This window comes from Cryptosporidium bovis (assembly GCF_009768925.1).
Source record: "Cryptosporidium bovis isolate 45015 chromosome Unknown contig_13, whole genome shotgun sequence".
In the NCBI taxonomy this organism is placed as follows: domain Eukaryota; phylum Apicomplexa; class Conoidasida; order Eucoccidiorida; family Cryptosporidiidae; genus Cryptosporidium; species Cryptosporidium bovis.
The window spans coordinates 141653-164819 of record NW_027125026.1 but is presented as its reverse complement, the minus strand read 5'-3'; the positions used below and the strand labels follow the sequence as shown (position 1 = coordinate 164819).

At 32.3% G+C, this 23167-nt stretch overlaps 10 protein-coding genes across 10 annotated transcripts; 7 read left to right on the top strand and 3 right to left on the bottom strand.

Annotated features, from left to right (window-relative positions):
* Positions 1 to 195: 195 nt before the first annotated feature.
* FG379_000602 (spt5-like transcription initiation) lies at positions 196 to 3550 on the top strand (the record flags this gene model as incomplete). The annotated part of the gene is made up of 2 exons (XM_067326013.1): positions 196 to 219; positions 299 to 3550. The coding sequence occupies 2 exons, from the start codon at positions 196 to 198 to the stop codon at positions 3548 to 3550; spliced, it is 3276 nt and encodes a 1091-aa protein (XP_067183455.1).
* Positions 3551 to 4146: 596 nt separating this feature from the next.
* Positions 4147 to 5702, top strand: FG379_000601 (uncharacterized protein; the record flags this gene model as incomplete). The annotated part of the gene is made up of 7 exons (XM_067326012.1): positions 4147 to 4523; positions 4585 to 4613; positions 4669 to 4988; positions 5048 to 5099; positions 5176 to 5430; positions 5492 to 5577; positions 5697 to 5702. The coding sequence occupies 7 exons, from the start codon at positions 4147 to 4149 to the stop codon at positions 5700 to 5702; spliced, it is 1125 nt and encodes a 374-aa protein (XP_067183454.1).
* A 182-nt stretch (positions 5703 to 5884) lies between these two features.
* FG379_000600 (40S ribosomal S8) lies at positions 5885 to 6523 on the bottom strand (the record flags this gene model as incomplete). Its single annotated transcript, XM_067326011.1, has 1 exon — positions 5885 to 6523. The coding sequence occupies one exon, from the start codon at positions 6521 to 6523 to the stop codon at positions 5885 to 5887; it is 639 nt and encodes a 212-aa protein (XP_067183453.1).
* A 575-nt stretch (positions 6524 to 7098) lies between these two features.
* FG379_000599 (uncharacterized protein) lies at positions 7099 to 7683 on the bottom strand (the record flags this gene model as incomplete). The annotated part of the gene is made up of 3 exons (XM_067326010.1): positions 7099 to 7389; positions 7491 to 7603; positions 7668 to 7683. 3 exons carry the CDS (start codon positions 7681 to 7683, stop codon positions 7099 to 7101), a joined length of 420 nt encoding a protein of 139 aa, XP_067183452.1.
* Positions 7684 to 8142: 459 nt separating this feature from the next.
* FG379_000598 (uncharacterized protein) lies at positions 8143 to 9552 on the bottom strand (the record flags this gene model as incomplete). The annotated part of the gene is made up of 3 exons (XM_067326009.1): positions 8143 to 8993; positions 9051 to 9159; positions 9457 to 9552. The coding sequence occupies 3 exons, from the start codon at positions 9550 to 9552 to the stop codon at positions 8143 to 8145; spliced, it is 1056 nt and encodes a 351-aa protein (XP_067183451.1).
* A 921-nt stretch (positions 9553 to 10473) lies between these two features.
* FG379_000596 (multi-pass transmembrane) lies at positions 10474 to 11061 on the top strand (the record flags this gene model as incomplete). Its single annotated transcript, XM_067326007.1, has 1 exon — positions 10474 to 11061. One exon carries the CDS (start codon positions 10474 to 10476, stop codon positions 11059 to 11061), a length of 588 nt encoding a protein of 195 aa, XP_067183449.1.
* Positions 11062 to 12323: 1262 nt separating this feature from the next.
* FG379_000595 (ankyrin-related protein) lies at positions 12324 to 13643 on the top strand (the record flags this gene model as incomplete). The annotated part of the gene is made up of 1 exon (XM_067326006.1): positions 12324 to 13643. The coding sequence occupies one exon, from the start codon at positions 12324 to 12326 to the stop codon at positions 13641 to 13643; it is 1320 nt and encodes a 439-aa protein (XP_067183448.1).
* A 2106-nt stretch (positions 13644 to 15749) lies between these two features.
* Positions 15750 to 18065, top strand: FG379_000594 (uncharacterized protein; the record flags this gene model as incomplete). Its single annotated transcript, XM_067326005.1, has 1 exon — positions 15750 to 18065. The coding sequence occupies one exon, from the start codon at positions 15750 to 15752 to the stop codon at positions 18063 to 18065; it is 2316 nt and encodes a 771-aa protein (XP_067183447.1).
* A 559-nt stretch (positions 18066 to 18624) lies between these two features.
* Positions 18625 to 21627, top strand: FG379_000593 (Prp16p pre-mRNA splicing family SFII helicase; the record flags this gene model as incomplete). Its single annotated transcript, XM_067326004.1, has 1 exon — positions 18625 to 21627. One exon carries the CDS (start codon positions 18625 to 18627, stop codon positions 21625 to 21627), a length of 3003 nt encoding a protein of 1000 aa, XP_067183446.1.
* A 531-nt stretch (positions 21628 to 22158) lies between these two features.
* FG379_000592 (uncharacterized protein) lies at positions 22159 to 23148 on the top strand (the record flags this gene model as incomplete). The annotated part of the gene is made up of 1 exon (XM_067326003.1): positions 22159 to 23148. One exon carries the CDS (start codon positions 22159 to 22161, stop codon positions 23146 to 23148), a length of 990 nt encoding a protein of 329 aa, XP_067183445.1.
* Positions 23149 to 23167: the final 19 nt, after the last annotated feature.

Genomic DNA, 23167 nt, shown 5'->3' with positions numbered 1-23167 from the left:
CGCACATAATAATATAGGTAGTGCCTTTGAGGTTTTATATACTTGAATTGGATATTAATGGCAATATAAAAAATAAGGTGACTTTCTTCATCCTTATATTCTAGGGTGAGAAGACGAATAACAATACTTTATTTTTCTTCAGCAGTCTTTTATCAGTGCCGTTTATTTTTTAGTGTTAAATTGAATTAGAGTTAAATGTCAAACTTGGAAGATGATTCCGTAAGTTCCATTTATTCCCTTTTAACATAACTTTATTTATTAATCACTTTGAATGTTTTGTATCGTTTATAATTTTTAGTTACTTTCCCCAAAAGAAGAAACTCAAATTGAGAGAATTAATGAGAGCTCCAAGACCGAATCGAGGGAAAAAGTAAGAACTAGAGTTGAGGATGGTGAAGTTTATAGATTTAGTGAGCATGAAGATAAAGTGAATGAAGTAGACGACAAGTTTGGTGGAAAAGAAAGGTTGGATGAGCGAACAAATGATGGTGGGAGAATTGAGGGAGATGAAGATGAAGGTAATGAGGGTGAGGATGATGAAGATGGTGAGAATGAAGATGATGAGAATGAAGATGATGAGAATGAAGATGATGAGGGTGAAGATGAGGAAGATGATGAGGACGATGAAGATGAGGAAAACAACTCTCCGCCAATGAAAAAAAAGAGAAGAAATGATTTTGTACTAAAAAAAAAGAAAAGCAGTAGAAAGAAGAAAAAAAGGAATTATAAAGGCGTTAACGCATTCTTAGATGTGGAGGCACTTGTGGGAGAAGATGATGAAGAAGATGAGGATGATTATTATGACGACATTTACAACGAAGAATCAGAGTATTCGTCAAGTGCAGCAGAAATAGGTACAAGAAGGAGAGCGGACTTGGAAAGAGAGGATGTTAGGGTAAGAAGACATATGGGAGGAGCAGGACACCTGGAGGAAGCAATAGCACAGTTAGAACGAAAATATGAGAACAAGGACGTAGATGAATTTGATGAAACAGGTAGGAAAACGTCGAACAGAGATATTGCAGTTGAATCGGGAGGAAGGTACAGAGGGTTAGAAGCTGATGAAAATGAGACAGACAATATGGCGTATGGAGGAAAATATGGATCAGGTAGATTTGGAGCAATGAATATGATAGAAATATTACCGACAACAAGAGACCCAAAATTATGGCTCGTAAAGTTGGATAAAAAAGGGTTAGAAAGAGATTTGTGTATATCAATCCTACAAAAATCATACGAGTGTTACAAATTGAAAAAGGAGTTACCAATATTGTCGGCATATGCAGCTTCTAATTACAGAGGATATATATATATAGAGGCAGAGGCACCAAACTACGTTGCAGAGGCCTTAAAAGGTTTTAGGGGGGTTATATTGTCATCTATAAAGATAATACCACTAAAGGAGATGACAAAGGTGTTTTCAGCAGACTTGTTGGAAAAAGAACAACTTACAAGAGAAAGTTGGGTTAGAGTCAAAAGCGGACTTTATAAGGGTGATCTAGCACAAGTATATGAAGTTGATGAGCATGAATCGGAAGTTATAATAAGGCTGGTTCCTAGATTGGACATTCAATTAATGATTAGAAAATCACAAAACATAAGAGATGAAACGTTTTCAAAGTCCAAAATAAGGCCACAAGCAAGATTATTTGACAGAGATAAAATTGAATCTTTAGGTGGTATAGTCGAGCTTACACATATAAGAGGGACGGTTAAATTTGCGAATCAACTATTTGAATTTGAAAAGGGATATTTACTTAAAAAAATGAAGTCAAACAGACTTATAGTTGGAGATTTAGTTCATCCGAGCATAGATGAGATCAAAAACTTTTTTGGAGCATCAGATCTTTCTGGAATTAAGATAGATACAATAACACTACTTAAGAATAAGAAGCCAACTTCATTTTTTGTAGGAGATCATGTCATAATAACGAAAGGAGAGCTCTTGGGTGTTAAGTCCAAAGTCACTTCCATAAACACAGGTATTGATGAATCAATTGAGGTACTTCCTTTGGACAAGTCATTAGGAATAACTCAACCAATACTTATCCAACCAAGTCATATAATTAAATCATTTGAAATAGGAGACTCCGTTAGAGTTATTGAAGGAATAAACGAGGGCGAATCTGGTCTTGTTACAAGTTTTGAAAAAAGTAATAATATTGCAATTATATATCCTTTAAGTGGAACACAACCAATTAAGTGCCCTATAAATTACTTAAGAAAGGTGTCCCAAGATATTGTTGTTTCCAGCGGCCTTTCTACTGTTGACGGATTTTCCCTAGATGATCTTGTGCAATTACATAGTGGCAAGATAGGTGTTATTGTTTTTGTTGGGAGGAATAAGTTACTTAAGGTCCTTACCTGTTCTGGTGAATGTATTCAAGTTAAATCCTCAGAAATATCATCAAAGAGAAATACTTCTCTAATGTACAGAATTCCGGACGGCAATGGAAATATCTTTGGTGTCAAGTCAACAGTTCAAGTTATCGAAGGTGATAATTCAGGTAAATCCGGTAAAGTTGAGCACATTTGGAAGTCCACTTGTTTTGTTAAAATACCAACAAAGTTGGACGATAATGGATATATTGTTTGTGAATGTAGGCAACTTATTGTTATAAAAACAACCGAAATGAGTGGACAATTTTCAAATTCAATCAAAGATCCTGGATCAAGGAGACAAAATAGTGAACTAGGAGGCGGTGATAATTCGCGTGGAATAGGAAATAATGCCGGTTTTGGACCTGCTTCTAATGGTCTTAACAACTATGGAAATTCAAGAAACATGGGTGGTGGTGGTAGAGTTCATGGAATGGGTCTACATTCAACCTATTCTAACAGGAGAAATGGACCTGATGACGTATTTATTAATGAAAAAGTTCGAATTATTAAAGGGAAACACAAAGCTCTTATAGGGTCTATTAGAAGTTTTAAAGGTAACAATGTTGAAGTGCTTTTGGATATTGGGCCTCACACAGTTGTGTTGAAGAGAGAAGACATATTATTGATTAATTCTTCCCTAAATAACTCTCGGAACTCCAATTTTACTGGGCAGGCACAGTCGGGTACTCTTTCACATACCACAAATTATACTGGGAAAAGACCTAGTTGGGCAGGGTCTTCTGAAGTCTCAGACAATATGAGTAATAAAGGTAACAAAAGCAATAGTGATGACGAGTTTCCTCCTATTTTTTGTAGGAGGGGCGTTGAAATTACTGTTATATCTCAAGGAGAATTTTATAACAAGAAAGGGATTATTTCAGATATTCTGTTTCCTCCAGAAGTACCTAGAATTACTTGTTATATTATTTTGATCATTGACGGGCAAATAAGACCTGATGAAATGATTGCAATTTCGCCACAAAGTGTTACTCCGAACAAACCAAGTATTGGCGATAATTCCATCTCGGTTTCTCCTAAAACTGGAGTTTTTGTTGGAGTTGTTGATTCTATTCAGGATAATGATTTTTATATCATGGATTCAAGTAAGCAGTCAAACACTAAAGTTTCAGGTGAATATGTATTCAAATATCACATTCCTCCAGAGTAGGCATTATAAATTTAGTCATTCACTTTATCGTTATTCAATTTTAGTTGACTGAATATAATTTTTTTGTATATATAATCACATATTTGATACTTTTTACATATTTGTAAATTTCACATAAAAAATGATTAAATTAACTTATTTTTCATATAATGCCATGTTTGCGAATAATTTTATTGATTTATTTACTTATATGGTCCGGTAGTAAGCATTACATGCATTCCTGTTTCATAAATGCATTGTCCACATGCACATTTTAGATATTAGTGCCGAAAAATTAAAACAGTTAAAGTGAATAAGACAAATTAAAAGATAAGTGTAAGGGAAAGAAAAAAGGTTAGTACTTGTAATAAAATGTAATTATAGTATGTAATAATTGTTTTCACTGTTTAGAGATTTTAATTAGTCATTTTTTTTGGTTTTCAAAATTAAACCTTTAAGAGAAAGGGTGAAATATTTTATCAATTCATTTGAATTGCGAAATAAAAAAGGATGTTTACTAGACGATATGATGATTCTTCACCATTAATACAATAAGAGATGGTACAAAGTATACCAATTAGTTGTAAGAATAATTAGTGGGTGATCGATGTATTATCATGGGAGTTATAGCATTTATTTTGGCCTTTCTTGCTTTAGGTTGTTTAACTTCGTGCAGAGGGAATGAGTCAACAGAATTTAATATATTTAATGATGATTGCGGATTTTCATATTCTTATTTAGAGTCGTGGATTCCAGAGTGGAAAGATGGAATGAGCTTGAATGGCAATTTCCACTTTAAGCTGCAATATTACCCAAAAAACCTACTTTTTAATGATAAAAAAAGCGTAGCAGAGTGTGAGATAGTAATACTAACAGCAGGAAACGAAGATTTTAATACATTGGTAGAGTTGGAGAAAAATAGAATAGAATATTCACGGAAACATGATTATTGTTATATCCACTTTAGCTGCAATGATAACATCGGTATTCAAAAGTGAGTTAAATTGAAAAAAATGTGCTAGTTTATACTGACTTATTTTATTAATTGTGATAAGAAAAGAAGGGTTAAATATTGATGATAAGAGTAAGTTAATTAATAAAATAGGGAGATTCATTATTATATTTCGTTAACTTGCAAGTTTGCAAATATCCACACTTTTGGAGATACTTGGCAATGTGGAAGTTATTCACAAAAAAAGAAATAATAGATAATAGTGGCATACAAATATTAACAAATAAAATAAAATGGGTGTTATATATGGACCTTGATGCAATGTTCACGAATTTTGAGTTTAAAATAGAAAAATTGATTGAGAATTATTCAATAAGTACCACTGGATTAATAATAGCAGCAGACACAAAGTGTTATATAGACAAATATCCACTTAATAATGGGGTTATGCTGATTAGAAACAGTAAATTTTCAAAGCAACTAGCGTTTCAAATACTGAGTAAATATGTAAGTTGAAAACATGAAAGGATATATTCACATATTTATAATAAACCTCGTATTAAAAGAAATACAAGGATAGTTTGCTTTTTGATGGAGTAAATAGATGGAATGCAAAAGGTAAGAAGTGAAAAATAAATAGCACGCATTGTTATAATATTTCAAATAATATCAAAAATACTAATATTTGTTTCAGGTCTTAAGGATCAACCAATATTAACAAATATTCTGGTGGAGGATAAGAAAGAAATAGATTCAAATAAAATAATGAACTATTGTTTATTTGCAATGAATAATAATTTAGACTTGAATGGAATAATACAATCTACAGAGAATATCATAGTGGTTTCACCAAGAATAATGAATTCAGTAAGAAGAAGTTTCACTCATTTTAGAAAAGATAATGCACTTTGGCATTGGAGAAGTAGGGATTGGATTGCACATTTATCAGGTAAGATTTAATATTTGGTTCTTTCTAAAAAAATTCATAATATTAAATTTTTAATATGAAGGATTAACACCAATGGCGTCTGCGTTAAGGAGGAAATACATTAAACAAGTTTGCGATTCATCACCAATTGAAGTTTGCCCATTTCAGGTAAGTTAGATAGAAACAACAAAGTTATTGACTAAGTTGCAATTAAACAAATGTGTTAATTAGATACAAATAAATGCAACAGAACTGGTTGAAATAGAGAACAAACTGTCACTAATTAGATATAAAAAAGAATTAAAGGAACAGAACTCAAATTTACAATTAAATAATAAAGAAGCGACTAAAACGAAACAAAGTAAAAAAAATATCGGTAAATGACTAAATAAAAGTAAAAATTAACTTTATCTAATTCCAGGACTAATAAACTAAAGACTAGTAAGAAAGGTCTTGAATTTAATAATTAAACGATTTACTTCGCCGACTTCTTCTTTTCTAGTTTCTTCTTGTAGAATTCGAGTTCCTTACCTTCAAGAATGTATCCATCACATCTACCACATTGTCCTGGACGGGAGGACACACAAGCGAGAAGACGACCGATTCCAAATTGCTCCTCAACTAAAGGATCAATAACGTTATTCATTAATCTTGCTTTTTTCGTTGCTAAAACGTGGCCGCTCTGCTTCTTTGATTCGTCCTTCTTATCAGAGGAACTATCCGCCTCAGCATTTGTTTTACGTCTCCCAAGTTCAACACCATATCTCTGTAGGTAGAATTGTCTAAATGGAGTAGCATCAATAACAACAATAGCATTTTTAACGAGGGTTTTCGTACGAACCAATTCATTATTAGATGCATTGTATACGACTTCCATAATACGTGCCTTCCTTGATATTCCTTGTGAACCCCAGGAATAGTTTCCACTGTCAAGTCTAAGAGCTCTGAATTTCTTGTTGCCACCTCTGCATCTAACAACTCTTACTCTTGATGTAGTTCCAAGCTTAGTGTTCGAAGCAGGACGTCCCATCTCATACTTTCTTTTCTTAACTACAATTGGCATACGGCCACCGGTAGCTCGGTGTTTATGACGACTATCTCTACTGATACCCATTATATACTAGTATATTCAAACTATATTATCTGAACAAGGAAAGTGTCTACCTTACTGCACTGTATACCTTCTCGTACTCTCTTCTTCTGTCCCTACTCTTATTCTATTTCTCTCACTTTAAGTTGAATAAAGAGAGAAAAGAGAACAATATCAACAATTATATAGAAAAATAACGCGAGAAAAAATAACTTTTAATTTAGTCAGCGCATATTATTGCTTTTTTTAATAATTTTTAGGTACCGAGACGAAATGTTATTTAGTTTTAATTATTATATATATATTATGCCGGTAAAATATTTCGTCTCGACCTGGGCGCCATAGATGTTTATGGCGGCAACTTGATGTGATCTAAATGTCACTATTTCACAAGGTTTCAGGGTGTGTACGACGTTGAAAGCGAAATAATGCATGACCAGTTATCTGAGGTCACGAAATGGAAGGGAATACAGGTAGAAACCGAGTTTTGGTAAGATGACGATAATAACACGGACGGGAGGGAAGTAAAGGACGAAGTAGATCAAACTAGCAGTTAAGTATAACTAGAATAACATGCTATCTAGTATTCTGCAACATACTCAGTCCAAGTCAGTTGCATCAGAAGAGTAGTTAGACCTTCTGTTATTTGAGCGATTTTTACGAGAAAGAAGGTCCCTTCTGTCCTTATTCAATTTAAGTTTTGTAATAACAACATTGGAAGGATGGATACCAATTGGAACGGTTTCACCATTAGTCTTGTTTCTGGTAATTCTCTCGACGTTAATTACGAACTTTTTTCTGCGGACACAAGTCACAGTGCCTTCATAGTCGTGACTGGAACCTCTAATGACCATAACCTCATCACCTTTTCTTATTGGAAGAGATCGGACCTATATAAACGAACAAATTGTGATATTTAGTGTTATTATCATTAATTTATTGATTCTTAATTATTAAGAATAACTAAGCTAAATAAAAAGACGAAACTTACATTATATTTCTGCCTTAGTTCCTTAGACAACGGTGAGGACATGAGTTCTCTTCTTTGAGTTGATGTTGTAGCGAAGTGGTTTTTTCTGCATTTTGAGGCAGATGAACTGACGTCTAAAAAGTAAAGTCATAATAAAATCATTCAAACGATCCTTCATCTCCATGAAATAATACTTACCCTTCTTGATCTTCATGTTTTGTTCCTTTGTAAACTATATAAAATAAAAAAAAACGACCAAAGGAGAAACTGAATATAAAAGAGAATCAATGGAAAAATGACGGGAAAATATATCAACGTTAATTTGTCCCTTTTAAATAAACCTACTTAAATACAAGGAGCCAAAACTTAAGACCTGTATTATCACAAATAATAATTATGGTTTATTGATCATTCTATAATATATGTATATATACAGTTCTATATAAACAGCTAAGTTAACGTAATACCACTCGGTATTTTCCGTAAATGACCGGTTCAATATGTGAAAAGGCGGCCCCAGAGCCGCGCGGCGTCTCAGTTGAGCGCCGCCAAAACAATATTGTCTGAATTAAAGTGAAAATGCACAAAATTGATACATGAAAAATATAAATTAATTTATTATAACAAAATGATTCAATTAGATAGATAAATTGAAGTTGTATTAGGTGTTTAATTATGACCTTTTTCCTTTGGGACAAACATGCTCCTCGTTCATAACATGAACGAAAACCTTGTTGCAACTGTTATTAATAGCAGTATTATCGTATCCCTTACTCCAATCATAGCTTAGGGAATAAGCAAGGAGTTTTCCTGATGGACTGAATTCGATATCAGTAACCGGAGCAGGCATTGTTTTCATTATAGTGAGTCTAGATCTGTTATCCTTATCCCAAAAGGCAATGGCGCCGTCACTTCCTCCAGTAGCAAATGTACCGTACTGCAAATGAAAATCAATACTATTAATGGAATAAGCAATGTCCGGACTACTTGTAGTGACTCTGTGGCATCTAAATGGGAAATTTTTGTCTCTGTGTGACTCCTCAATGTGAGAGATAGCACATCTTCCTTCAATAGAACCAATAGCAAATCCAGTTCTATCTGGGAAAAGCGATATAGATCTAGGTTGTAATTTGAGTTGTGTCTGTATTCTTTTATAAGGAGTAGGCGTTATGTTTTGCAGATTCCATACATATACTGCATTATCAGCGGCAGCAGCAACCAAAGCTGGATATTTAAGGTCCATAGCATATACTCTCTCTGGTATATTAAGCGTATATACGGGGGATTGAGACTGGCCATTCCAGAACTTTATTGTTTTGTCCCAACTTCCAGTAACTACAAATTTCTGTTCGTCACACCAAAAAATATTTGATATTGGTGCATCATGTCTTCCAACTACTTGACTTTGTCTTGTATTCATATCATGCATTTTAAGTTCATTATCACATCCTCCCGCAAACAAATACCTATTGTCGGAACTTATAGCACAATCTAGTACAGGGGCATTATGTTGAAAAGTAGCTCCTAAAACGGAATATGGTTATAATCGATATCTAAAGTAAAAATAATATGATTACTTACCAAAACGGGTATTTACTGAATTGCCTCCCATATGTTGCACTTCCCATACAGTTACTGTTTTGTCCCAAGAAGAGGCTGCCAATAAGGAAGAGTTCATTGACCAACATACCTATTACGATAAATAATAGTTAATTAAAGTGAAAAAAGGAAGACAATTTGAGTTGAGTTAATAGAGAACAAAGAAATTATACTATTGATTTGTAATCAATAATAGTTTATAGACTGAGAGTAATTAGTGAAAAGTAAATGAGAAAGGAATTGAAATTAGTGTGTAAACAGTGCTGTACTTACTCAAGTCTATGTATTACTTTTCACATCTCACTCCATTTATTTGTCTTACATATTAATTCAACTATTTCTTATCTCAAATCTAATTGTTTCCATAATTTTGAAAAAAAATACATACCTTATTAATAGAATCATTTGGACAATTAGAAAGCTCAATGCTGTTATTTACATTGTATTTGTTGTTCTGAGATCCAAAAGATGAACTTGAAAACATTACTAGAAAGTAGTATAAGTAATAAATTGATTTTCTAATAAGTGGTAATTAAGGCCAGATGTATTGTCCAAGGCCAAAAGTTGTCAAGGGCCGAATACCAACAAATGCCTGATATTGTTCGAACAGAGCAATCAGTATAAGTACGTGATTAAGTCTCAGAAATCTGCTGTCTTGTTTGTAAGTAATTAATAAATCAAAAATATTAAAACGAACAATAATTCTAAGAGAAATTCCTGTTTAAAATTGTGGGCACTTGGAACAAAAAGCTAATATCGCGCGCCTTTTACGTGATTCTATGTTGTTATATATGATAGTGTAGATAGGTTAAATAAAGAAAAAGAAGAAAAAATATAGGTAATTGGTGCTTTTAATGAATAATTCACAACTAAATGGTATTATTTTTGAATGAACAATAGTTAGAGAGCTATATTGCGTAATATTCAGTAAGAGTAAATAGGGGGAATAATATAGTAAGGTCTTATGATCTTAATATAAACAAAAGTAAGAATATAAAGAGAAGATAACTCGATCTATTCAGTGGGACTTGTTGTGTTATACTTTTGCTTGTCTATCATTGTAATTTTGCTGACGATTCTGTATTTGGTAATTATTAGAAACATGATTTAAGTTTTTATACACGTTAGTGAAAGCAAATATTTCAGTAGTAGTCAGGAAAAAGTTTGGATTTATATACTGTAAAATTATAACGATATTTAATTCTATTTACAAGGATTGATAAGTATTATATGTGCATTGAATCAATATTATATTAGGGAGGGAAGATAACGGTAGCAATACTTTGAGGTTATTGAATGTATATGTATATATATTTAAATATATGTATATATGTATATATATATATATATATATATACATATATGTGTATATATATATAAATGCATGTATATACATATATGAGAAATGAGTAACATGGAAAATAATATTGACACAAATAGCAATGGTAATAAAAACATTAATATAGATAATTCAGATAAAAAAAATGAAATGACAAGGATATTTAGTGATAACATTTTTAGAATTGATTACTACAATGGGAATTCAGCAGTCAAGTTTATTGCTTCTAAAAGAAAGTCAAATTTTATATTCCCAATACTAGTAGGGTCACTTTCATCTTACTTTCTAATGGATTTATATCTTAATGGAGGTCTTTCAATCAATTCATTCTCAACTTGGATAAAGCTTTTGTTATTTGTTATAGTTTTTTTTATTTACTATAAACTTACAAGAATTAGATATCAATCTATATTAATTATCTTTGGTATTGGTATTCAACTTGAAACTGGTTTTATATTTGGCAATTACAAAACATTTATTGAAAAGTCAAATATCATTTCTACTTTAATATACGATAATATGACTTATATGGAATTAATGCCAACTTTATGTTTAATCGTGAAGGACGAAAAATCTCTAATTATACCATTTTCCGAATTTAGAATCCCAATGGAAAAAAACATCACTTTATACAATACCATCAAAATGGTTTAGCATTACAAGTAGGCAAAAATTTGATTCCTTTTTACTTGTATTAGTATAAACTAGGTAATTAATGACATGAGATATACATATTTATGAATAATAAATAGATGTTAATTAATTGTTTCTAACACGTTTTTGTTTTCTTTTTATCGGCATTTTAGTTTCCTTTGTGTTGGTATTTTATTCACAACTTGATGCTTTTTTAAGATAACAATATACGAAGTGTTTCCGCTAACTCATGTTGGATAATTAAATACTACTTAGTGTATGGAGTCTAATAGTGAGAACTAAACAAGCGAAATATGACAAATAAGGTAAAGATACAATCATAAAGTAACGTTATACCACTGTTGGAGCAAAAATGATATATCATTCACATTTAATGCAATAGTGAGTGTGGTTCTTGTTTCAGTTTTTGAACACAAAGTCAAGTGGTTCATTAATTATTCGGTTTTTTTGTCTCAATTATACACACTTTTACTAAAACAAATGACAAAGGAAAAAAAGTAAAATCTAAAATTTTAGTTACTACGACCCCTCATTCCCTTCATCAGTACTTAATAAGTAAATATTAAAAACTATTATATTCTTTGTTTCTAGTACTTTTTCAGGATCTTTTTTTAATTGAGCATCAGCTTCAGCGCTAATGCTCGGATTCGCACATATTTGGCGCGTAATTCATAAATGCCATTATTAGCTCGAGGATGAGAAGTTACCTCACAGATTAGAGAAGAATAAGTAAAAAAAAATTAAAGTTAAACAAATCAGGACGAAGGAGCAGATATCTGCAGGTAAAAAGTTGGAAGCTGCAGTCTTAGAGGTGCTAACGTTGATAGGAGAGTAAGAAAGTAATATCAAGTGATTTGTAAGTTGTTAATTATAAACGGCGAATATAGAGTTTATAATTAAGAATACAAAAAAGACAAAAAATAGTACGAGTAAGAAATGTTCAAGAATTTTTGATTTTTTTAGAGTAAGAAAGAAGGGAAGTAAACAATATAAATTGTTCATCTATCCATTCTTTTTTATTCTTTTTTTTCTCCTGAAATATAAAATTAATTGTAACGATATTTACTATTATAAACATTTGATATTCGATAATAATAAAAAAAATTTATTGAATTAAATAAACAATAGTTGAAAAAAAATTTTGTATTAAAGAAAATACAAACGAGTGAATCTGACATTTAAGGTTAATAGTATTCAGTGTATACGCATATATAACCAATAAAAACTGCCATTATTGTTATTAAAATAATTTCGTATTTTCTATGGACAACCAAAATTTGGAGGTTGTTGGAACCAACACTTGTAATAGTGAAAGTTGCTATTTAAATGAAAGGGCAAAATTAGGTTATTCAAATGCAACTAGAGCTAATTTAAAAGGGAGTGGGGTCGGTGTGGTATTGGCAGATGACTGTTACTACAGTGCAGACGAAGGTTTGCAATTTGAGAATGAAGAAATAGCTGCCAATGTAGGTGTAAATAATAACAATAATGATAATAATGCTGTCTCGTTTTCATCAGTTTCATCTTTTGGTAAATTCTCAAATTCTAATAGAATATCTAGAAGTTCAACTTTAATTGGGAAATTAGGTGGTGCCGGTGGCAGCAATAGTAGTAGTAGCAGCACTAGTAGTAGTAGTACCAGCAGTAGCAATATTGAAAACAAAACAAATAACAATGAAAGATATACTACAGAGGAATTAGAAAATAATGATGAAGTTGATATAAACAATAAAAGTAAAATTAGTATTGTTTCTGATGGTAACAAAATCAAACACGGCAAGGGCCATCAGTACAGCAATAAGTTATTTAAGATAGTAGAAAAGGGAATACTAAGAAAGGACGATGGCAAATCAAAATCTGAATTAAATTCAAGCTTTGATGACTTAAAAAATAATCCAACTGAGAATAGTGAAAACAGAGTTTCAAATATAGTAAATTCAAGGGTTTACAAGAGTAATAACGCCTTTAACAAAACTGATGTGGGCCAATATTACATTGAAGACGAATATAGTAATTTGGAATCATATACAGTTGACGAATTAAATTTACTACTTTTGAATGAATCAAAAACCGGAAATGCTAAACTAATAAGTAAAATATTAATGATATCTTCAGATTTGAAGTACAAACTTAATGTTAATATTAGTAATGAGAGAGGGTTCACACCACTTCATTGGGCTTCTTTATATGGACATTCTATAATAGTTAAAAAACTTTTGAATGCAAATGCAGATCCGAATAAAACAACAAAAATGAATTGTACGCCATTACACTTCGCTTCAGCAAATGGCTTTGATGAAATTGTATCTCTATTGCTTAAATTTGGTGCCAAGATTAATGTTATAAGTAACTTGGGATCCACACCTCTTTCATCAGCTTCTATCAAAGGTTATGAAAAAACAGTTAAATTACTGATAAAAAATGGCTCATGTTTAGATTATAAGGACAAAAATGGTTTTACTCTTAAAGATTTAGCAGAATCAAATGGACATTTCGAAGTCGCTAAGATTTTACAAGAAGCTATTGTTTTGTCTCGAAATAAAAAAAATACCGACGCTCAAAATGAAGAAACAGTTGAATAAAAGTATGTATTATAGATGCCAAAGCCCTCTAAGTATTTTAATAATACCAAATTATATTGATTTATTTACACACATTACTGTTAATATAAAATATGTAAGTGCTAAAAACTGTGGGGCATGCATTTTTATTGTATGCACTTATTTATGTATATATATGACTATTTAATCTATTTGATTCCATCTGATCATTAAATTTGTGGGTAAAATATATAATACAATGAAGAAATGAGTATTTGAATTTCAAAAGAAGAACGAGTATTATTAAATTAATGCATTGTAAATAAATCAAATAAATACACACATTTTATAGAAAATGGAAAAATGCACTAGTTTGTATGTGAATTCAATATATTATTATTTTTCTTTTGGTAATATTTACCAGAATGATGGAGTTATAATTATTGTTCACCGTTGTTCAGTATAGAATTTATTATTGATTATAAGTGTTTCAATTAGATATTTTTATCTATTTTCTCTACTTAATTATTAAATTATTAATTTCTCCATTTTTTTATTACGTTTTTTCACCGATTTGTTCTTGGTATTGAAGCAGGTAGTGGAGGTCAATGAGTTAGGACTCGTGGAGCGAGTAGCCTCAAAAAAATTGTAACATCTTCTAATTTGCCTACCCCCTAAAGAGATTAGTTAGACACGGAGGGGGCAAAGCTCGGCATAGATTGCGGAAAGGGATGAAAATATAAGTTTACCCGAAAAAAGGAGTAAGTTTTGTCACAAATGGAAGTAAAAATACAAGGCTAACAGACAACGATACATGTCTAAACGACTGTGTGAGAAACGATGAGAAAAAGAGTATCAATGAAAACAAAATTCAAACAGCTAAGATGAGGCACTATTTTGTCAATGTGAAGAAAGATCCCCAAATGCTCTCTTTTTAAAAAGGAAAAAACCTAGTATTACATATAAATATCTTTAGAGTATCGACGTTATTTTGGCGCTAATGTGCCGTCTCAAGATGCACTAGTGTGTGGAGTAAAGAGGAGAAATGAGCGGATATTAATGGGATATATAATTAAAAGACACATAGTAAATAATGATGAATAATGTGTCTAGGAGACATAAATAATAAATAGGTAAAAAGTGAGGCTATTTACTTGGGAGAAAGATTTTTGATGATCATGTATATCCGTACGTGTTTCATTATTTTATTTTCTCAAATTTAATTTACCAATATAAATTGACGCCAAAAAATATAATTATTGTTAAGTACAAAAAAGGATAACAAATAAAAAAGAGGAAGGATTCAGTAAGGCAAAAATTCGACACCCCATTTGAATCTTGAGGATATAAACTTAAATGGATACGGAATTTAAATAAATAAATTTGTATTGTAATAGGCCAGCAATATTTTGTATATTGATAGCATTTGTTTGTATTAAAAGCTACAACAGTAATAATAATAATAATAAACAACAAATCAATAATACAGATGAAATAATAAGGTTATAGGAAAGTGAAGGTAATCTTTTTTTTACTTTGGAATATAAAATTGTTAGTTCGCTGAAAGAGGGATATAATAACCTGTAAGAACGTGAAAATCATAAACAGGACAAAAGGCGTAATATCGAGGACTAGACTGTGTAATTTTAACTAATCATATTTATATTTAAATCTGCACATATATTTAAATAGAATATACTTAGTTTATACCATCTTTCAGCATAGAGAGCTATATGCATTATTTGGGGATTGTAAAAGTGGTACATTACATTTTTGATCTACTTTTTGAATGTTGAGTTACTAGTTAGTGTATAATTATAATACTTAAACTGTATCTCCTTTTAATCAAGTACATTTAGCATAAGTTAGTGGGATAGAAGGTGCAATTATTTGGTATACAGACAAGTAAATAGAGTACTTTTCAAACCGAAGGGTAACAGATAATATAATATATACATTTATATTGTATGTATATACATGAAATATATGTGTAGATATATGTATGTATATGTATATGTATATATATAATATACATAATATATATAATATATATTATGTATATTATATATATATATACATATATATATATATATGTACATATATATATATGTGTACATGATTGTATAGTATATTGATTTATATGTGAAAATGGAAGATAAGAACGTTTGTCGTCATTGTGAAAATGGAATTGGAGTTAATGGCCAGAACAACGTGAATGATAAAGTAGCATTGGGGAGTAATTTTTCAAATGCAAGTGTAAATCCATGCAATAGTAGTGGTATGGGAGGTACAACAGTATTCTCTACATGCAGAAGATGGATGGTATCTGGGAGATTTCAGGATATATTGCCAAAAGAATCTTTGACTATGAGTTTAATTGATTGGGAGGACTTATATAGAAGAGAGAGACTCGCTCAAGTTCACCACAGCGTGTATACAGATTCAGGATGTTTTTTGCAGCTCGACCAAAGACAACTTGTGATGAGTTGGATAAGTGACGTGGCACATCGCCTCGCCTGGGAAAAGAGTACTTTTCATATAGCTACAAGTTTAATCGATCAATTTATGTTTTGTTTAGAAAGAGACCCCGTTTCAAGGAGAAGATTGGACAGAAGTTCCTTGGCTGCAACATTTGCGGCTGCAGTAGTTACAGCAGCATCTCTGGGTGAGTGTCTTGGGGAATGTCATGATAGGAAGCACTGCCCGGGTTTGCCTCCTTTACAAAGATTTGTTCAAAGCAGCGGGATCATAAGATCAAGTAGAGATATAGTTGAGATGCAGATTCAACTTCTTGTTCAGACCTCAAAATATGGTGGACCTTCCCTCTTGAATAAGACGCCTGCCCACATGACACTTCATTACTTATCAAGGCTAAAGCATTTGATCGAGTCCCTCATTTCTTCCCTCTCGGATATTTCCTTGTCTGGTGGGGGCGGTTTAGGCGGTTCTCCAGCAGTTCAACAACAGAAAACAATGGATGAATTAGGAGGTGGTCACACTGTTCAATCCGGAACAGGAATGTGCGGGATATTGGCTCAAAATAAGGAGGGTTGCTTTCATGATGGATGTGTTAATTTGAACGGAAGTGGATGTGATTACTTGAAGAGAGCTGGGGCCGAATCAGGTTCCAGCGTTGAATATGGCGGCGGTGGCTATCATGAAAGTAACATTGATAACTACTGTTTTTCCTCTTCCTATAGGAAAATGGGGATGGGATCCTGCTGGGTTAGAAGGATAGGCATTAGTACTACTGTTGGACAGGCCATTTTAGGAATAAGAGACAAAATAGACTACGCCTATCTTTTTGAGAAGATAATGTTTGCTCACGAACTCGCTTTGTATTCTGGCATAAATTTACTCATACCTGGAAGCAGAATATCCGCATCTATATTAATAAATATACTCACTAGTTATGACCCAATACTTCAACTCCCTTCGCACCAAAACATTTTGTACAACAGTCTTTGTCTATTAGATTATGATACCGGTATAAGACCATACATGCCATATTTAGACCCTCTAATAAGGAGAATAACTTCAGTGTCTATGGAAACAATCCAGTCTATGGAGAGTAACGGGGTGCAGGGCAGTGGCAATAAAGGAGGAAATAATGGTAGTATTGGGGGAGGAGGAAATAACGGCAGTTGCATTAATAAGAATAGCAACAATGGTAGTAGCGTACATAAACTGTTCTCGCAATTTAGTGCTGTTCCTTGTGATGAGTCGGCCTCTGGAGTGATTCTAATACATAAGCATCACATAATTCCGGACAAGTTTTTAAATGGATTGAGAATATCAACTCTCATCGCAATGCATTCAAGGATGAACCAACCGAATATAATGAATCCTTTTTCAATATCTTCTCCGAATTCTATTCCGGTATCTCCACATTCCACATTTAGTTCAACAAATGGTTCTCCTGGATCTTTTCAATGCTCACCAATTTTCTACTCAATTAATGGTGGAATTGCTTCTGGTAATAGCACGAGAAGTTTGGATGAAAAACGATCTTCTTTTTCTCAAACAGGATGCTATTTAGTGAAGAATATTGGTCTTAACAACAAATTGGGAGGACACATTATGTACAAGGGGCAGTTACAAGGTAGTCAAAACTATCATCTGGACGATGGCACCACCAGTACCAGTAGTAGTAATGGTAATGGTAGATTTTTAGTAGTTAACGATGATGAGCTTGCTCTTAGGATACAGTACGATCAAAGCAAATTAGTTAGAGACAGCCTTGGATTAAAGTTTTGTCACAAGAATGGCAATAATAATACTAACATTCATGGAAATGCTATAAACAACACTGCTCTTGGTAATATTCAGACATTTAACAACTATTTAGGACATCACCATATACATCTCAATAATAGAGGAGGCGATGACTACCAACACCTATATACAACCTGTTCTACCGCTACTAACTCTCCGCTTTTGGGAGGGGGGAATGGTCATTTCTGACACATCAGAACATATTTTCTTTATATTTCATTTTTTACAATGTTTATTACCTGTAACTTGGTGTAATGTATATATGTAGAACTTGTTTTTTTGCCTTTTGGTTATTTTAGATACCAATATTTCATCACTTTAGTAGATGGTGAATATAAAATAAAATAATCAATTTGGATGGCAAATGTGAAATAGTATGGACAGATAACATAGATATCTACATACATAGTAGTATTGTGGATAGACTCGATATAGACAGATTGGACAGATATTTTTCAGTATCTGATCATTTATAATTTTAATTTCTAACGTCTTTTGCCTGGTTTTTTCTTGCATTGTATACTTACATGCATTTTTTGCGCATGCCATGCTTCTCCTAATAGACCATTTAGATGTCTCGGCGCCCGAATTAATAGGATCTATATTTCAATAGTGTTAGAAATAGGCAAGTACCGGTAAAAAAAATGAAAACATAGTAAATAAATATATTAGTAAATAAATAAATAAGTAAATATCAGTAATAAAACAATATTTATGCAGTATCGATGTATATTGCTATCTGAGTGTGATGTTACTAGAAAACAGTGATGATTTATCTTCTCAAATAGACAGAATATGGTACGACTCTTTTGAGGATGGTTTCTCTAGCGTGTTAAATGACCATATAGAGTTGTTGGACTATGTTTCAAATAGAGGTGAATTGAGGAAGAATGTAGAGGGTGGAGCAACTGAGAAAGAAGAGAGTGGAAGAAAAAGAAGGAGAGAGAGGGTTAGCTATAAAAGAATGCAGGGAAACATAGACAATCAAAGATGGGAGTTGAGTAGACTAGGTAATTCTGGGGTTTTATTCGATTCTGAGATAGCTGAAAAGAAGGATCACTTGTTTATGGATGATTTGGATTACAATGAGAATGTAGAAAAAAGAGTAAACATATCACTCTTAGTAGACTATCCAAGTTTTTTGGTCAGTTACAGAGATTTAATTTCAACTGGTTTAAATTTAAGAGGTTATGAATATAGAGACAAGGATAGCAATATAAGGAGTAGTAATGAGAACATTGCTGGATTACACAGTAATTTTAGCATAGTTAAGGATAAAACAAGTGATATAGCAAAAATGGCAAGAAATGGGAGTTTAGTATTGAAAAATATGAAAATAAAGGAAAATAGTACTAAGATGCGTGAGAGATTTTGGGAGTTAAATGACACAAAAATGGGAGCTTTGTTGGGTGTTGGAAAGAGAAATGAGGATGAAGTGTACAATAATAAAGAGGGGGAAATGGAAACAGGTGATAAAGTAAAAATGAACAATGAAAAAAGTTTTGCAAGTTTAATATCAGAAAGCAATAGTAGTCATAATGAAATAATAAACAAAAGAAAGGAATTGCCAGTTTATAAAGTTAAAGATCCACTAATGAAGCTAATTAATGAAAATATCGTAGTGATTCTGGTTGGTGAAACGGGAAGTGGTAAAACAACACAAATAACTCAGTATTTACACGAATATGGATACAGCAAAAGAGGAATTATAGGATGTACACAACCTAGAAGAGTAGCGGCGGTGAGTGTAGCAAAGAGAGTATCCGAAGAGATGGGTGTTAAATTAGGTAGTGAAGTAGGCTACTCTATTAGATTTGAAGATCTTACAAGCAAGGAAACGGTAATTAAGTACATGACTGATGGTGTGCTTATGAGAGAAAGTTTAAATGATCCAGAGTTAGACAAGTATAGTGTAATTATTATGGATGAAGCACATGAAAGAAGTTTGAATACTGACGTGCTATTTGGAATATTTAGAGGTGTGCTGAGTTATAGGAGTGATTTTAGACTGATAGTCACATCAGCAACTATGGATTCCGAAAAACTATCAAGTTTTTTTGGTAATGCTCCTGTATTTAAAATACCGGGAAGAGTTTTCCCTGTAGATATTGAGTATCTTAGATACTTTCCTGAAGACTACATAGAGGCTGCTGCAATACAGTGTTTAAAGATACATTGTAGCAATCCAGTAAAATACTTGAATAAAGGTGAAAAAAGTGATATATTAATATTTATGACTGGCCAGGATGACATTGAAGCTACATGCTACTTGATTACTGAAAAATTGGAAAAGTTAATACCTGAAGGTATTGAACCATTACTTATACTTCCAATATATTCACAACTTCCGTCAGATCTCCAGGCCAAAATATTCAAACCTAGTAAATACAGAAAAGTAATTGTGGCAACTAATATTGCAGAAACTTCTTTGACTTTGGATGGAATAAAATATGTGATTGATTCAGGACTTTGTAAGGTTAAGGTATACAACCCAAAAATGGGAATGGATTCATTGCAAATAACACCAATAAGCAAGGCAAATGCGTCTCAAAGGAGTGGAAGAGCAGGAAGAGTATCACCTGGTGTATGTTATAGAATGTATACTGAAAACACATATTATGCTGATTTATTTGAAAATAGTGTTCCAGAAATACAAAGAACAAATCTTTCAAATGTTGTATTACTTCTTAAAACTCTTGGATCTGAGGATATATTTTCTTTTCCATTTATAGATCCTCCGTCTCAATCATCTATAGTATTGTCATTATTCAATCTTTGGTCTCTAGGTGCACTTGACGATAAAGGAAACTTAACAGAATTAGGTATTAAAATGTCAAGGTATCCACTAGATCCTCCCTTATCTAAAGCACTTATTACTGCTAAGGATTTAGACTGTGTAATTGAAGTTATCATTATTGTATCCATGCTATCTGTTCCAAGTATATTTTTTAGACCGAAAGACAGGATTGATGAGGCTGAATCAAGTAGGGAAAAGTTTTCTGTACCAGAAAGTGACCATTTAACACTCTTAAATGTGTTTCTTCAATGGAAACGAAACAAATCTTCTCAAAAATGGTCAGAAAAACATTATATCCACCAAAAAGCTTTATTACGTGTTCAAGATATCTTTTTTCAAATATATGATATTTATTTAAATAGTGATTCTAACTTAAAGCCAATTCAGGATGGAAGTTTATGGAAAATTAACTATAATTCATGGGAGAACGTGAGAAAATCTTTTTGCAGTGGTTTTTTTTACAATTCTGGTAAAATGCACGGAATCGGACAATATATTAATTTGATTACCTCTGCTCCTGCTTACGTTCATCCAAATAGTTCCTTGTTCTATTCTGGTGTGAATCCTGACTACGTTATATATCATGAGGTTTTAATCACCTCCAAGGAGTATATGAACACAGTATCTGCTGTTGAAACAGATTGGCTTCTTTTATATGCTCCTTGCATTTTTAAATCAAGTGTTTTTGAGTCATCAAAGTATATTGGGAACGAAGGTTCTGTCTCTAAAAGTGAAGTTACTCAAAATAGTAACTCTTTTATTAAAGGTGGAAATATTTGCGGGGAGAAAAGCAATGATAATTATGACCGTAATACAGTCAGTAATGATGATAGCAATAAAAATAGTGATTTTGGTCTAAATTCTAGGAACAAGAAAGTCACTGAAAAATGTAACCTGTCCTCAATTAAAGCAAAAAATTTGTCGAATAAAAACACTCTTTCCTTCGACTTTTAACCATTCTGACAAAAAGTTTATTCTATGTAAAATTTTCGGAAAGTAATCTACATACAACTATTTCATGACTACTTTTTCAAATATCAACTATAACTTTTCATTCTATTGCACGAGAGGTCTTCATTTATATCTTTGTATTTATAATACTAATAGATTTTGTCTGCATTATTTCTATTTTTTGTTGAATGAAAACAAACCTCTAACAGCCATTATTTGTATGCGTTAATTAGTACTTAACTGCATGTTATGCCCGCCACAAGCGAATTAGTTTACAATGTACCGGCAAATAAAGCGTGGTCTTATGAATAAGAAAATAATGGATCCAGGGAAATAAAGTGATTAAACAAAGATCATGAAAAGACAGAAAAATTTCTTTATATGAAAAAAGTTGTCTAGCTTTCAATTGGTTATTTAAAGATAAATTTAAACATACACTGAACGATAAAATAGGATTTATTTGGGTATATTAAACAGTAACCAATAATATACACTTATTTATGAATATAAAGTAAAACGGATGCATTGTTAAATATGACTAAGAAAAAGGGGAATAAAATAGTATGTAATATATGTCCATCGGACAAAACATGCAAACCATTATCAGAGTTGGTTCCAGAATTATTGGACGAAAAAGGCCAGGTATTGCGAGATAAAGGAAGCGAATTAGAGGAAAAGTATGTACATGAAATATACGAAAAAATGGCAGAACATTTTTCCCATACAAGAGGCATAGCATGGCCAAATGTGAAGGAGTTTCTGTCGTCATTTGGTCCTGGCTCGCTATTATTAGATGTAGGATGTGGAAATGGAAGATTTATGGACTGCGTTAAGGAATCAAAAGCGTTTTTTTTGGGAACAGATAGATGCAAATCACTACTAGATTCGGCTAAAAAAAGAAACAGCTTATTAGAGGTATTTATAGATGATTGCATCAGACTCAATCTAAGATCAAATACATTTGACGGAATTGTATGCATTGCAGTATTGCACCATTTGTCTACGCCTGAAAGGAGATATGAAGCCGTTTCCGAATTAATAAGATGCTTACGAAAAGGAGGAATATTATTGGTATATGTTTGGGCATTTGAACAAAAAGAAGGTACAGTTGGTGCAAGAAGTTTTTCGACTAAGGACACCATGGTTCCTTGGCATTTTCAAAAAAAGTACCTCAAAGAAACCGACATAGATGAAATTAATACAGTTGGTGGTAGTAGCAATGGCAACACTCAATATAGCCATAATATAGAGGAGCCGATAATAGAGAATGAAAAAACGGATGATGGAGGCAAAAAGCTTAAAGTTCAAAAGGTGTTGCCAGACAAATATCTTATAACTCTGCAACGGTATTATCATTTGTTCGAGAGGAGTGAGGTGATTGAAATGTGTGAGAAAGGAATTAGAATGTACCAAGAAAAGGAGGGTATTCGTTATGAAGGGAGTAGTGGATGTAGATGCGAGGTTTCTATTACAGAAACTTATTTTGACTGCAATAACTGGGCAATTAAGATAACAAAAACCTAAGCTGAGATCAATATTTAAC